This window comes from Mobula hypostoma, chromosome 12 (genome assembly GCF_963921235.1).
Source record: "Mobula hypostoma chromosome 12, sMobHyp1.1, whole genome shotgun sequence".
In the NCBI taxonomy this organism is placed as follows: domain Eukaryota; kingdom Metazoa; phylum Chordata; class Chondrichthyes; order Myliobatiformes; family Myliobatidae; genus Mobula; species Mobula hypostoma.
In genome coordinates this window covers 61,105,061-61,124,485 of record NC_086108.1, presented here as the reverse complement: position 1 = coordinate 61,124,485, position 19,425 = coordinate 61,105,061, and the positions used below count along the sequence as shown (strand labels likewise).

Sequence of the window (19,425 nt, the reverse complement as noted above, 5' to 3'; positions counted from 1 at the left end):
GAATCCGAGGTCCCTACATTTCTCAATATTGTGCCTACACTTGGCAATCTGATTTGTCTCTGCTATTCAATGTGTAAGTGGTTGCCTTATTAGTCCTCCAAAAGTGCAAGAGCTCACATTCATTAGGATTGGAGCCATGGTGTTATAAAGTTATAGAACCCTTCAGGCCAACTGGTCCAAGCCAAAGATGACATCTAAGCTGCTACCATTTGACCATAATTGACCCATATCCCTCTAAACCTTTCCTATCTCTGTTCTTCTGTAAGTGTCTTTAAAATGTTGTTAATGTAACTACCTCAGCCACTTCCACTGGCAGCTCATTTCAAACGCCGACCGCCTTCTGGCTAAAAAAGGATGCTCCTCATGTTCCTCCCTCTCACCCTAAACCTCTGCCCCCTAGATCTAGATCTCACAAACCTGTGAAAAAGACCGAGTATATTTATATTATCTATTAACAATAAATTATGAATTGATTAAATTCCATCTGCTATTGCTCTACCCATCTTACCAAATCATCATAATTGTCCTGAAGACTCATGCTACCCTCCTCATTATCAATTAGAACTCTAATTTCCATGTCATCTGTAAACTCATTGACCATGCCTCCTACATTCACATCCAGATTGTTAATCTCCTGTATATGACAATCTGAATGTGAATACTCTGATTCTATCGTTTGTGGCATGGGCTTGTAATTACCTGGCTTATCCCTTATTGCCCTTCTGGAATAAAGCTATCATAACTTCTGTCCTTTAGTCATTATGGCACTTCACCTGCAGCCAAGAAAAATTTTAAAATCACTTTCAGAACCTTAGCAATCCCCTCCCTTGCTTTCCATGGCAGCCTGAAATAAATCTCATTAGGCTTTTGAGATTTAACCACCATTATGCCTGCTAACACATCCAAAACCTGCCTCTTAATGGATCTGGGGAAACCTCTAACTGCCTCTCACCATCACTCTTCTCGACAGAAATTCAGGAGTTAAAGCCTTTTTAAATTAATTCATACTAGGACGACTATTTAAACTGCAGTACTTGGCTCAGCAAGGGTTATGGAGGAGAGCAAATGAATTTTGCTAGGTGTATATACTGTCATAGAGTTATCAAGCACTACAGCACAGAAACCCTTCAGCCCATCTAGTCTGGTCTTCTGCTTAGTCCCATCTACCTGCATAAGGATCATACCTTCCATCTGCCCCCCACACCCCAAATGCACTTCTCAACCATGTACCTATCAAACTTTCTTTTAAATATTGCAACTGAACTCACATTTACCACTTCTGCTGGCAGCTCGTTAAACACCAATGCTCTAAAAGATAAGGCAAACTTTTTTAACCTGGCAAACAACTTAATTCTCCTCATTTTTCCATCCTGAACTGAAAGTGTCTTCCAACATCTTATCTTTAATTACATGGCCCACTTAATGCTTGATACTAAAGACCCACATGTGTCCTGGCATCTAGCTTTGATCCAAGAAATACATTTATTCTGGCATCTTCCCCCTTCCTTCTCAGTCCTGAAGTCCTGAAGTAGGGTCTCAGCCTGAAATGTCAACCATTTACTTTTTTCCATAAATGCTGCTTGGCCTGCTGAGTTCCTCCAGCATTCTATACGTGACACTTTGTATCCTACCTGCTTCTGTTATATTACAATATTCACAGATGCGGCCATAATAGATTTTTATAGGGTTATCCCCAATTGTACTAGTATCTCCAATACAATTAAGAAGGGATCAATTTCTACCAGATCCAGGATCCATATAAATCTTAACGGACACTATATGCACAACACACTTCTAGCCTAGGATCCTATTTAAAGGAAATGCTAAAATCTGCTTTAAAAATTCTTTAGGTAAATGAAGTGATTATTCCTTTTCATTTTATCTCTGCAGGACTCGCTATTTTGCTTTAGTGGGCATAACATGTCCCAGAAGCCAATAAATTAGTCTCTGATCTTAATCTTTATGTAGAAAAAGGGTCAAATGAATCATTATCTGATTCCAAAGGGAATGTACTGCAGTTATCCTAAATTATATGAAATAATGCATTCTTTCAATATTGTTGTTAACGTTTTACATGTTATCAATTTGTAGTTTAGAAGCACATTTTACCATACAATTAAATCTTACCAAATTATGTCTAAATTTCACTTTACATATGTACGCTTTCCAAAAATAAAGAAACTCCCAATAGATTCAGTAATAGCCTGGAATTAAAATACAACAGCTGAGATATTAGATGGATTATTGCCAATTTCTATGTGTGAAATAACATAAAATAGATCGTACAAGCAATACTACTGTAACTACATGAAACCACACCAATTGGAATTAGGTTGGACACATCCATGTGCATTCAGGCAAATTGGCTTCTACATATGATGAAAAGTCCTCAACCTAGAATATTATTTAGTTTCGTGTTTCCATTCATTCTGCCTTTCCTAATGAGAGCTTCTGGTAAATTTTATTTTAATTTCAGATTTCTAGCATTTGCAGTTTATTTTTGTTTTTTGATATCCACATTCTATTTATATTGTTGCTATCACAATGCATACAATCCCCAGTTATTTCCATGTTGCTCAAATGAATTGGCATTCTTATACCTGGTGAAGAGAGCTAAAGTCTTCCCCTGCTTGACTCTTTGAATGGTGACCCAGACTGATTTCCAAGATTCCTTGGCACACTGTGTCCCTCTTGGGACATTTGTCTCTCTGATGAACACTTACATTGTCCCTTCGAGTAAAAGTGAGTGCAGACTGTCTCTACCCTGCAGCTACTGTCTCCTCACGGCACAACAATTTGTTTTACTGCTGTCTAGCAGCCATGAAGACAGTGATTTCAAGGCTCATGCCCTTATTTGAAGTGTAGCAACTAGTTAGAAGCCTTCAATTGTGTTTGGCCCAATTGGTGGGAACCAATTAAGTCAAGTCGAAGTGCATGTTTTTAGTTTAAACCTACCGTGGCTTTTTAATATCACTTTGTCAATTTAATGTTCTTTTTTTGAGAGGGTCCAATTAGGCCTTCGTACTGAACAGAAAAGCAGGTTTACCACACCAGAGGAGGCTGAAATTCAGTTTCACAGATATTATTAAACCATTATCTAAGTCACATTTATGAGTGTTTATTTTTCCTTTTTTTCTGAACATTGGTGACACATCGAGGATGTCCATTAATTACAGCATTAATAAGATAGTAAATTTCAAATTGACTGCAGCCAATCTTATACATATATATTTTGCCAAGGCAGAATGTGTTTCTATTCTTTTAAATTTCCCTTTTGAGCTAATAAAATGTACTTTGACTGTATTAATAATATAGATAGAGTCATGTTTTCACTTGCTGGCGGGAGGAGCTTTTTTTACCGCTGCTAGGAGACTATTGCTGGGAGCTGATAAAATGTATCCCTTTGCACCCCATGAGTGCCAAAAGATGTGGTAGATGTATAAAAAATTTCTAATCATGACATATTTATCAATGGAGCCCCGCGGTGAATGAACAGGTCCATTGTTCAAACCAAGCAAGTGCTGCCCTCAGATCTAAAATTACACAGTTGCTTTAGAGCTAATCACATTGCTTTTAGCTCCACACCATTTTACTGTGACTGAGGAGCAAGGATCAGAGATAAGAATATTATCTGTGTTGCGTATTACATGCAGAATTGATTATTGCAGAACTCATAATACCTCTAAGATTGTTTGATTAACTTGCACATGCACGGAACGGCATAACTTCACTTGTCCGGAGGTAGCAGTCTATAGCTCACCGAGTGGGGACCTCTCTCAAAATCCTTTATTTTGTCCCCTGGTACGTTAAATTGAAGGTTTAAAATCTACAGTGTGGGAAACAGTCAGTGATTAAAAAGACAATGCCGGCAAACTTATTGATCAAGAGGAGCTAACCCATAGCTTTAAGAGCTTGTATGTTGAAGAGGTAGAAGAAGCATCAAAGGAATTAATTGAAAAGGGGAGAATAAGCAGTTGCTATATTTCTGATTCAAAACCCACAGTGGACAGGAGCTTCTACTGCTTTTGTTACATTTTCCCCATTCTTTACTGATGAATTCTTGATCTCCCTATCTACATCGACATAGCTCCTGCACCTTTTTATTTAGCTACATTATGCTTTCTTCGTAGCTGCTGCACTATGTTCTGAATGACACACACAAAATGCTGGAGGAACTCAGCAGGTCAGGCAGCTTCTAGGGAGAGGAATAAAGAGTTAATATTTTGGGCCATAGCTGGGAAAAGAAGGGGGAAGAAGTCAGAGGAAAAAGGTTGGGGGGGGGTCGGAATATAAACTAGAAAGTAATAGGTACACCCAGGTGAGGCAGAAGGCAGGTGGTGGGGGAGAGAAATTGAGAAGCTTGAAGGTAACAGATGGAAAAGGTAATGAGCTGAAGGAGAAAGAATCTGCAAGGAGAGGAGGGTGGACCATGGGAGAAAGGGAAGGAGGGAGGGGCAGCAGAGGGAGGTATTAGGCAGGTGAGGAGAAGAGAAAGTGTAAGAGGTAAGCTTGAATGGGGAATAGAAAAATAGAGTAGCGAGAGGGGAAGAAATCAATGTTCAAGCAATCAGGTTTGAAATCAGCCAGATAGAATATGAGGTTTTGCTTCTCCAACCTGAAAGTGGCCTCGTTGTGGCAGTAGAGGAGTCCATGGACAAACGTGACAGAATGGGAATGGCCAGTGGAATTAAAGTGTTTGGCCACTGGGAAATCCTGCTTGTTGCAAATGGAGCGAAGGTGTCAGATAAAGTGTTTCTCCTGATCTATACTGGGTCTCACCAACATAGAGGGGGCCACGCCGGGAGCACCAGATACAGTAGAATACCCCGATAGACTCACCTAGAAGGACTGCATGGGTCCCTGAATGGTAGTGAGGGAGGAGATGAATTAGCACTTTGTAGACCATAAGATCATAACACATAGGAGGAGAATTAGGCCACTCAGCCCAATGAGTGTGCTTGGGCATTCGATCTTCACTTATTATGTGCTGTGTCGTATGACGTGGGCGATCATGGTCTTCCGATAGCCATGATTGTTCTTGGCAAATTTTCCTACAGAGATGATATGCCATTGTCTTCTTCTGGATCATGGGATCATTCAATCATAGCTGATTTATTATCCCACTCAACCGCATTCTCCTACTTTCTCCCAGTGACCTTTATCTCCCTGACTAACAAAGAACCTATAAACCTCTGCTTTAAAGATATACAATGACTTGGCCTCCACAGCCTTCCGTGGCAATGAATTCCACAGATTCACCACCCTCTGACTACAGAAATCCCTCCTTATCTCTGTTCTAAAGGGACGTCCCTCTACCATAGAGTCAATTCTGATGCTGAGCCTTCACGTCCTAGACTCCCCCATTAGAAGAAATATGCTTTCCACGTTAACTCTTTCTAGGCCATTTGATATAACATGGTCCCTCATTACTTGAAACTCCAGTGAGTACAGGCCCAGAACCATCAAATACTCTTCAGACATTAACCCTTTCATTCCAGAATCATTCTCATGAACCTCCTCTGGACGCTCTCGAATGCCAATACATCTTTTCATAAGTAAGAGAGCCAAAACTGCTCACAATACTCCAAGTGCATTATGACGAATAGCTTACAAAACCTAAGCATCACATCCTTGCTCTTACAGTTGAAGTCAGAAGTTTACATACACCTAAGCCAAATACATTTAAACTCAGTTTCCCACAATTCCTGACATTTAATCCTAGAAAACATTCCGTCTTAGGTTAGTTAGGATCACTACTTTATTTTAAGAATGTGAAATGTCAGAATAATAGTAGAGAGTATGTTTTATTTCAGCTTTTATTTCTTTCATCACTTTCGCAGTGGGTCAGAAGTTTACATACACTTTGTTAGTATTTGGTAGCATTGCCTTTAAGTCGTTTAACTTGGGTCAAACATTTTGGGTAGCCTTCCACAAGCTTCTTACAGTAAGTTGCTGGAATTTTGTTCCATTCCTCCGGACAAAACTGGTGTAACTGAGTCAGGTTTGTAGGCCTCCTTGCTCGCACATGCTTTTTCAGTTCTGTCCACAAACGTTCTATCGGATTGAGGTCAGGGCTGTGTGATGGCCACTCCAAAACCTTGACTTTATTGTCCTTAAGCAATTTTGCCACAAATTTGGAGGTATGCTTGGGGTCATTGTCCATTTGGAACACCCATTTGCAACCGAGCTTTAATTTCCTGGCTGATGTCTTGAGATGTTGCTTCAATATATTCACATAATTTTCCTTCCTCATGATGCCATCTATTTTGTGAACTGCACCAGTTCCTCCTGCAGCAAAGCACCTCCACAACATGATGCTGCCACCCCCATGCTTCACGGTTGGGATGGTGTTCTTCGGCTTGCAAGCCTCACCCTTTTTCCTCCAAACATAACAATGGTCATTATGGCCAAACAGTTTAATTTTTGTTTCATCAGACCAGAGGACATTTCTCCGAAAAGTAAGATCTTTATCCCCATGTGCACTTGCAAACTGTAGTCTGGCTTTTTTATGGCAGCTTTGGAGCAGTAGCTTCTTCCTTACTGGGCAGCCTTCCAGGTTATGTCAATATAGGACTCATTTTACTGTGGATATAGATACTTGTCTACCTGTTTCCTCCAGCATCTTCACAAGGTCCTTTGCTGTTGTTCTGGGATTGATTTGCTCTTTTCGTGCCAAAGTACGTTCATCTCTAGGAGACAGAATGCGTCTCCTTCCTGATCGGTATGATGGCTGCGTGGTCCCATGGTGTTTATACTTGCATACTATTGTTTGTACAGATGAACGTGGTACCTTCAGGAGTTTGGAAATTGCTCCCAAGGATGAACCAGACTTGACATAATTTTCTGACCTCAATCCGATAGAAAATTTGTGGGTAGAACTGAAAAAGCATGTGCGAGCAAGGAGACCTACAAACCTGACTCAGTTACCCCACCCCCCACCCTCCCACCAGGAATAGAACAAAGTTCCAGAAACTTACTGTGAGAAGCTTGTGAAAGGCTACCCAAAACGCTTGACCCAAGTTAAACAATTTAAAGGCAATGCTACCAAATACTAACAAAGTGTATGTGAACTTCTGACCCACTGGGAAAGTGATGAAAGAAATAAAAGCTGAAATAAATCATTCTCTCTACTATTATTCTGACATCTCACATTCTTAAAATAAAGTAGTGATCCTAACTGACCTAAGACAGGGAATGTTTTCTAGGAATAAAATGTCAGGAATTGTGAAAAACTGAGTTTAAATGTATTTGGCTAAGGTGTATGTAAACTTCTGACTTCAACTGTATATTCTGGTCCTCTTGAAATGAATGCTAACATTGCTTTGCCTTCCTTACCACTGACTCAACCTGCAAGTTAACACTAAGGGAATCCTGCACTACGACTCTCAAGTCCCTTTGCAGCTCTAATTTTTGAATTTTCTTCCTCTTTAGAAAATAGTTTATGCTTGATTCCTTCTACAAAAGTGCATGACCATGCACTATATTCCATCTACCACTTCTTTGCCTATTTTCCAAATCTGTCCAAGTCCTTCAGCAGACTCCCTGCTTCCTCAACACTAACTGCCCCTCCACTGACCTTTGTATCGTCCGCAAACTTGGCCACAAGGCCATCAATTCCTTCATCCTAATCACCAGCATACAGCATAATGTAACAAGAAGGGTCCCAATTGCAAACCTTGCAGAACACCATTAATCACTGCCAGCCAACCAAAATAGGTCCCCCTTATTCTTGCCAGTCAGCAAAGCTTCTATCCCTGCTAGCATCTTTCCTATAATACCATGGGCTCTTATCTTATTACACAGTCTCATGTGCTGCACCTTATCAAAGGCAATCTGAATATCCAAGTAAACAGCATCCTCTGACTCTCCTTTGTCTACCTTGCCTGTTATTCCCTCAAAAAATTCCAGCAGATTTGTCAGGCAAGATTTCCCCTCAAGAACATTGGCCTACAACTACCTCAAAGCCTCTTCCTGAATAATAGACTCCATCATTTTCTCAACCACTGAAATCAGGCTAACTGGCCTATAATTTCCTTTCTTCTGACTCCACCCACCCCCCTTAAGAGTGGCGTGACATGTCCAGTCCTCCAAAACCATTCCTGTATTCAGTAATTCTTGAAAGAACATTTCTAATGCCTCCAACAATCTTTTCAGCTACTTCTTTCAAAACTCTGGAGTGTAATCCCTCTGGTCAGGTGACTTATCTACTTTCAGATCTTTCAACTTCCCAAACACCTCCTCCTCAGTAATAGCAACTACACCCACTTATTCTCCCTGACATTCTTGAATTTCTGGCATATTGCTAGTGTCTTCCACAATGAAGACTGAAGCAAAATACTTAATAAGTTTGCCCACCATTTCTTTGTTCCCCGTCACTACGTCTCCCGAGTCATTTTCCAGCAGTCCAATACTCAGTTTTGCCTCTCTTTTATTCTTTATATACCTGAAAAAAACTTCTGTTATTCTCTTTGATATCATGGGCTAGTTTACCTTCATACTTTATCTTTTCTCATGTTATAGTTTTTTTTAGTTGTCATCTATTGTTTTTTAAAAGCTTCCCAACCCTCTAATTTCCCAATCATTTTTGCTACATTATGTGCCCTCCCTTTTGCTTTAATGCTGCCTTTCACTTTCCTTGTCAGCCATGGTTGCCTCATTCTCCCTTTAGAAGACTTCTTCATCTGTGGGATATGTCTATTCTGCACCTTCTGAATTGACCCCAGAAACTCCAGCCATTGCTGTCCTGCTGTCATCCATGCTTTTGTCCCCTTGCAATCAACTTTGTCCAATTCCTCTCTCATGCCTCTGTAATTCCCTTTACTCCACTGTAATACTGATACATCTGACCTTATCTTCTCCCTCTCAAACTGCAGGGTGAATTTTATTATAATATAATCACTTACTCCTGAGGGCTCCTTTACCTTAAGGTCCCTAATCATATCTGGTTCATTACACAACACTAAATCCAGAATTGTCTTTCCCCTAGTGGGTTCAACCAAAGGCTGCTCTAAAATTCTCTAAGATTTTCCCAATGTATCTGCATATGGAAACCCCCCATGACTATCGTAGCAGTGCCCTTATTATATGCCTTTTCTATTTCCTGTCGAAATTTATATCCCACATCTGGCTACTGTTTGGGGGCCAGTATATAACTCCCATCAGTGTCTTTTTACCCTTGCAGCTTCTTAACACTGCCCACAAAGATTCTACATCTTCTAATTCTATGTCACCTCTTCCTAAGGATTTAATTTCACTTTTAACTAACAGATCCATCCGACCCACTCAGCCTACCTGCCCGTTCTTTTGATACAAGTTGTATCCTTGGATCTCAATATCCCAACTATGATCTTCTTTCAACCGCAACTCAGTGATGCCCACAACGTCAAACCTGCCAGTCTCTAACTATGCTACAAAATAATCTACCTTACTCTGTATATGGTGTACATTCAAATATAGCACTTTCAGTCCTGTATTCAACACCCATTTCAATTTTGCTGCCAAGTTACACTTCAGCTCATCCCACTGACTGCAATTTTGCCCTATCATCAATACAAAACACTGACTTGTATATGAATTGCCCCAACCTCAGCCCTATCACTCTCCCACCCCCTGCCAGATTAGTTCAACGCCTCCCCAAAAGCTCTACAGACAGAGAAAAAAGATTCTCATGTGCTCTCTGGAAGGCGCAGTGCCATTAACGTAGCTCTCTGTATGAATAACACAGTAACTACTCCTTTTTGGTGCTGATTCCACTAGTGCATCTGTTCCTGGGAAATGTATCCTGAGCATTATTAAATGAAGTGACAACGTAGAACAATGAATCCCGGTTCAAAAGGATCCACAAACATGATGCATAAAAGCCAAATATTATTTTTAATATTGATTTCCGAAAGGCAAAAACACTGATGGAAACTAGAGAGGAATCTTTCAATTCATTGGGGGGAAGGGCTGACAGTTTATCCGTCGTGCCCAGAAGAAAATGTTACTTTAATGGAAGCACTATTTCCATTAGAATCCAGGGGGACCACATAAACAGCTCCTAACAGAAAAAAAATTGTTTGATAAATGCAAATACAGATAGCATTAATGTATTGATAATTGTGACATCATTGCTTTTGCTTACTTTATTACTTTTATAATATTCAGTGCCTTGTAATTCACAAAATTAATGTTGATCATTAAAACCTTGACTGATAGCATTTTGCCTTCTCTAATTTTAGGTTACACGTTGAATGATGCAAAAGACTGTGCCAAAGCTGGCTTTAGTATAGAAGCCACGATTGAAGGAATCATGATTGGGGTTGGAGTTAAAGGAGGAGCTTGTGATGGTCTTCTGGATGTAAAAGGAGGTACTTCTACTATTACAGATTTTCATACAAAGATATCAGATCCTCCATATAAATCAAGTTCATTCAAAAGGCATTCATTAATCTCAATAAATGATGGGCTCTATTTGTAGCTCAGTTGTTAACTATACTGTGCAATTTGATATTGAAATACAGAAATCAGGCAGATCCAAAGTTGCTGATGAAGTGATTGCATGATCTTTCTTTCTTTCTTTTTAAATCTTTTTATTGAGTAAGTATACAAAAAAGGTAAGCCATATAAACATTAATACAATGTTAAAGTATAATAAAATTCCAAAAGATAACAATACCAAAAAGAAAATACTACAAACAATGTAATTTAAGCATAAGAAACCAAGATAACATAATAGTATACTAAATTTTATATATATCAATGGAAAAAAAAGAAAAAAAAACCCAAAAAAAAACCCACCGTGCAGCTAACTAAAAGCAAGGCAAAGCAATGGGCTAACTTGAAACCAAACAGAGTTAAACTTAAAATCACGTCCTCAATCCCGACCTCCATTAAAAACAGTGAAAAAAAAACAAGAAGGGTAAATATTACATTAAATGAAAATATCGAATAAAAGGTCCCCAAATCTGTTCAAATTTAAATGAAGAATCATAAAGGTTACTTCTAATTTTCTCCAAATTCAAACATAAAATCGTCTGAGAAAACCAAAAAAAGGTAGTTGGAGCATTAAGCTCTTTCCAATGTTGTAAAATACATCTTTTCGCCATTAAAGTAAGAAATGCAATCATTCTACGGGCTGAAGGGGAAAGATTACTAGAAATTTTAGGTAGTCCAAAGATAGCAGTAATAGGGTGAGGAGAGATATCTATATTTAATACCTTAGAAATAATATTGAAAATATCTCTCCAAAAAGTTTCCAAAGTAGGGCAAGACCAAAACATATGAGTTAAAGAGGCTATCTGCCCCGAACATCTATCACAGAAAGGATTAATATGCGAGTAAAAACACGCTAACTTATCTTTGGACATATGTGCTCTATGAACCACTTTAAATTGAATTAGGGAATGTTTAGCACAAATAGAGGAAGTATTAACTAATTGTAAAATCTGCCCCCAATCATCCACAGAAATGGTAAGCCCCAATTCCTGTTCCCAATCTACCCTAATCTTATCAAATGGAGCTTTCCTAAGTTTCATAATAATATTATAAATCATAGCCGATGCACCTTTCTGACATGGATTAAGGTTAATTATCGAATCTAAAATATATATAGGAGGAAGCATTGGAAAGGAAGAAAGTATAGTACTTAGGAAATTTCTAACTTGTAAATATCTAAAAAAATGTATTCTTGATAAGTTATATTTATTAGATAATTGTTCAAAAGACATAAGGGAACCATCTAAAAATAAATCCAAAAACCGTAAAATACCCTTAGTCTTCCAAGTTTGAAAAGCGCGATCCGTAAAAGAGGGAGGAAAAAATATGTTACCTAAAATAGGAATCGCTAACCCGAATTGATTAAGATCAAAAAATTTTCTGAATTGAAACCAAATGCGCAAAGCATATTTAACTATCGGGTTAGAGACCTGCTTAAGACGTTTCGAATCAAAAGGAAGAGAGGAACCTAAAATAGAACCAAGTGTATAACCCTGAACAGATTGTAATTCCAATGCTACCCACTTAGGAATAGATAGTATGTCCCGGTCAAGTAACCAAAATTTCATATGTCGAATATTAATAGCCCAATAATAAAATCTAAAGTTAGGTAATGCTAAACCTCCATCTCTCTTAGCTTTCTGTAAATGTATTTTACCCAGTCTCGGATTCTTATTCTGCCAAATAAATGAAGAAATTTTAGAGTCAACTTTATCAAAAAAAGATTTAGGAACGAAAATTGGTAATGCCTGAAACACATATAAAAATTTTGGCAAAAAAAACATCTTAACTGCATTAATACGACCAATCAAAGTTAAATATAAGGGAAACCATTTAGATGAAAGTTGAGTAATATGGTCTATTAATGGTAAAAAGTTAGTCTTAAATAAATCTTTATGTTTACAAGTAATTTTAATCCCAAGATATGAAAAGTAATTATTAATCAATTTAAATGGAAATTTATAATATAAGGGAAGATGTTTATTAATCGGAAAAAGTTCACTCTTACTAAGATTTAATTTATAACCTGAGAAAAGACCAAATTGTGCTAATAACTCTAAAACAGCAGGAATGGATCTCTCAGGATTAGAAATATATAAAAGTAAATCATCAGCATAGAGTGATAATTTATGGGACTTTAATCCCCGAGTTATCCCAGTAATATTTGAAGATTCTCGAATAGCAATTGCAAGAGGTTCTAATGCAATATCAAATAATAGGGGACTAAGAGGACAGCCTTGTCGAGTACCACGAAAGAGAGGAAAAAAAGGTGAGTTTAAAGAGTTAGTACGAACCGAGGCTACAGGGGAGTGATATAACAGTTTAATCCAGGATATAAATTTCAAGCTAAAATTAAACATTTCAAGCACCTTAAATAAATAAGGCCATTCTACTCTATCAAAAGCTTTCTCGGCATCTAAAGAAATAACACACTCAGGAACATTTTGTGAGGGAGTATAAACGATATTTAACAATGTACGAATATTATAAAAAGAGTAACGACCTTTAATAAAACCCGTTTGGTCTTCCGAAATAATAGAAGGAAGTACTTTTTCTAGTCTATTTGCTAATAACTTAGAAAAAACTTTAGAATCAACATTTAATAAAGATATTGGTCTATAAGATGCACATTGAGCAGGGTCTTTATCCTTCTTTAGTATTAGAGAAATTGATGCTCTATTAAAAGATTCCGGAAGTTTACCAAGTTTCAAAGAAGCCTCAAAAACCTTATAGAGCCAAGGAATCAATAAAGAAGCAAAACATTTATAAAATTCAACGGTAAACCCATCAGGGCCAGGAGCTTTCCCCAGATTCATAGAAAAAATAATATTCTTAATCTCATCCATTGTAATGGAAGTATCTAATAAAGAAGACATATCCTGTGAAATCCGAGGGAAGTCTAACTTATCTAAAAAATCATTCATATATTTAGAATCTCGAGGAGACTCTGATTGATATAAAGAAGAATAAAAATCACAAAAGGTTTGATTAATCCCCACATGATCCAATATCAATCGATCATTTTGGTTATAAATCTGATTAATTTGAGATTTAACATAATTAGATTTCAATTGATTAGCCAGCAGCTTGCCAATTTTATCACTGTGAACATAAAATTCACTTCTTGTTTTCTTTAATTGGTTTACAATCGAGGACGAGAGTAGTAAACTGTGTTCCATTTGAAGTTCAGTTCTTTGTTTGTATAACTCCTCAGAGGGAGCCATAACATATTTCTTATCAATTTCTTTAATCTTGTCCACAATTGCCATCTCCTCCTGCTTCTGTTTCTTCCTCAAAGCAACGGAATACGAAATAATCTGACCCCGAATATAGGCTTTAAAAGTGTCCCAAAGAGTGTTAACCAAAATATCTTCTGTATGGTTAATTGTAAAAAAAAGCTCAATCTGTTCATTCATAAAATTAACAAAGTCCGAGTCCTGAAGCAACAGCGAATTAAAACGCCATTGTCTATTGTTTGGTATATTGGCCATAATTTTAATAGAAAGCTTAAGTGGAGCATGATCCGAAATGGTTATAGAATCATAATCACATTTAATCACTGAAGGAATGAGACGAGAATCAATGAAAAAATAATCAATTCTTGAATAGGAATGATGAACATGTGAAAAGAAGGAAAAATCTTTTTCCTGAGGATGCAGAAAACGCCAAATGTCCGTCGACCCAGAATCAGAAAGGAAAAAATTAATCAAATTTGCAGATTTATTAGGTAAAGTCCGTAAAGGAGCCGAACGGTCCAAAGCTGGAGACAAACAGGTATTAAGATCTCCGCCCCAAATCAATGAAAACTCGTTCAAATTCGGAAACTGATCAAACAATGATTTATAAAATTCCGGACAATCCATATTAGGAGCATAAACATTAACCAAAACTACTTTTTTATTAAATAGTAAACCACTAACCAATAAAAATCTACCATTCGGATCAGAGATAATATCCTGTTGTGTAAAAGTAACTGAGGAATCTATAAAAATAGAGACGCCTCGAATCTTAGCATTGGAGTTCGAATGAAATTGTTGTCCCTTCCAGAATTTGAAAAAACGTAGTCTGTCCCCCCTCCGTACATGGGTCTCTTGTAAAAATAAAATTTGTGCTTTAAGTGTCCGGAACACTTTAAAAACTTTTTTCCTTTTAATAGGATGATTAAGACCATTAGTATTCCAGGAGACAAAATTAATAATAGACTCCATAAATCCTAAAGTCAACCCACAACAAGGAGGATTGACGATAGGCGCGACCCACAAACCCGGAGAGGAAACAGAACATACAAAAGATACCGGGGAAAAGGACGCAACCAGTACTTCAATAATGTATATAGCCCAAAGAGAAACAAACTAAAACGTGAAGCCCCTCCCACCACCCCCAGCCCCAAGACCCCAAGGCAAAATCTAAAGCAGACCCGCCAGAAAGAAGCAAGCGCTAAAACTACCCCCATGACTTCCGGTATACGCTCCCTAAAAAAAAGGTATAAATATGAAAAGGATCAGCTAATTGTAAAACAGTAAAAAAATAAGTAAAAAAAAGTTAGCTCAATTAAAATACACACAGAACAGAACAAAAGCCGGAAAATATATATTAAAAAAAAACCACAATAAACCTCAAACTCATGAATAGACACAGCAACAAGAAAAAATAGGATTATTAACATAAAGTGATTATAAAAAGCAAAACAGAATAAAATTTAAAAAAACTACAAAATTTAAGGCCACACAGGAAATACGTAAGATGACAAAAGGGAAGTAACCACCCAGAATCCCCTGGGAAAAGAAAGAAATGACGCAGTTAAAAAGAAAGTTTAGCAGCCATATTAAGAAATCAAAAATAAACTTTTCTGCCCAGATAGGGCACAGAAAAGTTAAAACCAACCAATTCAGATTGCATGATCAATAAAACTGTTTCCCTAGACAAGATTGGGGCATGGAAAATGAGTCCTGGATCTAGTACTTGCAAGATATCTTGTGATTCTTTCCATGAAATGTAAGAGTGGATAACTAGCGGAAGAGGACTTAACTCACTTTCGGTTGCTTGAAGCCTGACAAATGCTATCACATCTAGGTAGAATGGTACTTGATTAAGGTAACAGCCGGTTTCCCTCCATTATAGGTGTTTACTTATCATCTTCAAAAATAAGTAGTGGATAAAATAATGGAATAATAGGGAAAAAAGTTTCTTTCCTTGGAAATTAATTGTATGGTATATCTTATATACCAGATGGGATTAGCAAATCAAAATATACCGAAGACTTCTTAATATTTGTACGAGGAGGAGCAAGCGAGCATGTAACAGCTCTTGCTCACAAAGAACTTCCGACTGTGGAGCTGATGCAGGAGTGGGGCGATGCAGTAGAGTACAACCCAGAAGTCATTAAATTTAAGGTAAATCTTTTCACTGATGGAAACAGCCATAATGGGAGTCACCAAGCAGTGAGATTATCTTTGTTCTCTGAATATTACAGTTTTCTGACCTTAATTTCAAATTAGTTTTTTGTAGATTTCTTACCCCTTTCCTTTCAGATGTAAATTAACTCCACAGTGCATGAAAAGGTTTGTATTAAGTTTACTTCATTTGTTTTGTGTTTATTTGCGATTACCAGGCTGTGGTAAATGCAAGATCCTAATCACTAAATTGACAAATATTTTCTACTGTGACAAAGGGAGAAACAAAGGTGAATTTCTCCCCTCCATGATGAGAAGAATTGATCGTGTGGATAGTCGGAGGCTTTTTCTCAGGGCTGAAATGGCCATTGCGAGAGGACACATTTTTAAGGTGCTTGGAAGTAGGTACAGAGATGTCAGGTGTAAGTTTTTTATGCAGAGAGTGGTGAGTGTGTGGAATGGGCTGCCGGCGACGGTGGTGGAGGTGGATACAATAGGGTCTTCTAAGAGACTCTTGGACAGGTACATGGAGCTTAGAAAAATAGAGGGTTATGGGTAACCCGAGGTAATTTCTAAGGTGAGGACGTGTTTGACACAGCTTTGTGGGCAGAAGGCCTGTATTGTGCTGTAGGTTTTCTATGTTTCTATGTAAATGCAGAACTTAGTAGTAGCTCACATGGGGACAAAAATATTTCTCAATGATCTCCATTTATCTGAATCTGTTTTTTATGTGTTCTTTCCCTTTTTCTTCTGACTATTCTTGATTTTTTTTTGTACTTGGTTTCTTTTGGGTTTTTTTAATATCTTTGTCATTATACTTTAGGTTCTGCTTCCTATCGGTTTACCAATTTTTTCCAATGGATCTCAATACAATTTTCAATCAGTGATCGTCTTGGTCCATGAATCCAGATGGAAACGTCTGGATCTCCCAGTGCAGATTCTAATTAATTAATGGTTGACATGCATTTTATAATTCTGACCCAGAGGTTTGTTCTGCAGTTTCATTGTTCCTAAAGCCAGTACTAAGTTTTCCAATCGCTAATATTAATTAATTCTCCCTGTCTATCTGTTCTGGCTTACTTTGATTTTAATGGTTTAAATTTACTTCTGTTTGATATTTGTAAAATCCCCTTTCAGATCCAGAATTTCAAGGCTAAAAGCTCTTAGTACATCATGGCTTATTATTTTGACATTGTGGGATCTACAAATAGCAAGTGCCCAGCTCGCAGTCAATACTGCTTTTCAGTATATTTTCAGTTCATGCATTTTAAAGTAAGGCTGTGATCAGGTAATTTACTGTGTAGACTAAGAAAGTATTAAGAATTGCTGTATGTAAGTGTACATGCATGTATGTGTGTGTGTGTGTGTGTGTGTGTGTGTGTGTGTGTGCATAGTGCATATATGTTAAACAGTGTATGCACACTTATCAGTGTATGTGTTTGTCAATGTATGTAGTGTGTATATGTTAAACAATGGCATACTCTAGGTTTGCCTTAGAACTTGAACATCTGCTGGCAGTATTATAAGCATCAGGTTACCAGACAATAACTTCCCTTAACATAATTAAGTCATTTACCAATTACGCTTGTGGTAATTGTTCTTCTAATTGCTCTCGTGGTCTTCTAACACATTCCCACATCCTGTGATAATGTATTGATCCTATCCAACATCACTTGGTGAGGACCAGTTGGCTCCATTTCCTATCTAATTGTACAACCGACAGTAACTGAATTATTGCTGGTTGTGTAACAGAGGTCTAATAAATGACAAGAGACGAGAATTCCGAAGGCTATGATCATATACCTTTACCTGAGGTTGAGAGTTTGCAGTAATCTTAATGTGACAGTTGATATTATAACATGCTTCCCTTTCTCTCTACCTGTGTGTTTTGAGCCGAGCTCCACATACTCACAACTGTCTCAGGAGTCAATCTGTTCTCAACTAAATGAGGCATAACTTCTGGCGACCATCCAGGTCACCCTTCCCTGACCACAGACAATGGGAGAAAGGAGAAGTGCTGTCTTCCAGCGTAAACGGAAAATCTTAGAAGTACAGTAGCTCTCATAGGGAGAAAATATATATATGAGATACTTTCACAAAGGTCTCTAGTTATCTGTATTCTTTCCTTTTAATTGCATTTTTATTCTTCTTTGTCTGGCTAATCACCAGAAATCTCTCGTCTGTCATCTCAGTCTCTGCTCCTACTTCCCACACAGACACACGCACACACGCGCAGACACACACACACACACACACACACACACACACACACACACACACGCACGCACACACATGCACACACACACACATGCGCACACACACACGCGCACACACACACGCACACACACACACGCACGCACACACACACACGCACGCACACACACGCACACGCACACACACACGCATACACACACGCACATGCACACGCACACACGCATACACACACATACACACACATGCACACACACACGCACACACACGCACATACACATACACACACGCATACAAACACATACACACACACACACGCACACTCTCTCTCTCTCTCTCTCTCTCCCTCTTTGTCTCTTCCCCCTCTATCTCTTTCTCTCCCTACGTCTCTGCCCGCTTTCCTTCTTCTCTCTCTATTTTCATAGCTTGTATATTCGCAGAGCCCTAGATCTTCACAGTATGCTGTAATATTACAGTAAACCTTTAGTCAGTTCCAGGATATCTGGGCTACAAATTGGCATTGTAGTACAAAGGTCTGTCTCTATTAATGTGAGTAGCTGGTCACTCTTCCTCTCAAGTGGGTCACATTGCTTTCCAATAAGAAGTTAGCAATTGTGTCCAGTTATGAATTTTGTTCACATTGGCAATACACTATTCCACAACTGAAAAAGGGATTGACATCATTCAGCCTCTTGGCGTAGATTTTTGTACCCCGTCATATCTGCTGTTTTCTATTACTTTGTTTGCCCCCCCAATAGCATGAAACATGTAATGACTTTAGAAACACAAGCGATTGTCCGCTCTCACTGCCAGGCACATGAGGCAAATCAGAAGCACCTCTGGGATCTAAACCTCTGAGCACGACTCTGCTAGCTTTGTGTAACAGCAGGTCTGTACATCATGCACATAGTGTGTTTTTACTAATTATACATGGTTTTCTTTACAGCCGGTACCACTTTATGACCTAATCACTTCAAGCACATTTCGGAGTGCTAGCAGAATCAAAGCCAACATGAGGCGAGCCCTGGAGGAGTACCTGATCGAATACAGTTCCTGTCGTTGTGCTCCATGTCACAACAATGGAGTTGCTGTTCTTCAAGGTACAATGCAATCAGTGGCCATCAGACAACCAAGAATGTGGGTCTAAAGTGTTAATAACTCTTGTTCTTCCCTACAATTAACAGTAATATTAAGTGGTTGGCACAGTGGCACAGCTGGCAGAGCTGCTGTCTGACAACTCAAGTGATCCACATTCAGTTCAGACTTCTCTTACTGTCCATGAGGAGTTTGCATGTTCTCCTGGGACTCTACGAGTTCCTTCAGGAGGGCTGGGTTTCTCACATAT

The 19,425-nt window shown here is 38.3% G+C and overlaps 1 protein-coding gene across 1 annotated transcript in view; it reads left to right on the top strand.

The window, feature by feature from the left end:
- The window catches only part of dab1a (DAB adaptor protein 1a), a 350,415-nt gene that overhangs the window by 327,549 nt on the left and 3,441 nt on the right, over positions 1–19,425 (top strand). Inside the window, exons 23-25 of the mRNA XM_063063449.1 lie at positions 10,221–10,349; positions 15,706–15,869; positions 19,027–19,180. Of these exons, the coding sequence (XP_062919519.1) occupies positions 10,221–10,349; positions 15,706–15,869; positions 19,027–19,180 (447 nt within the window). The remainder of the gene's footprint in view (positions 1–10,220; positions 10,350–15,705; positions 15,870–19,026; positions 19,181–19,425) is intronic.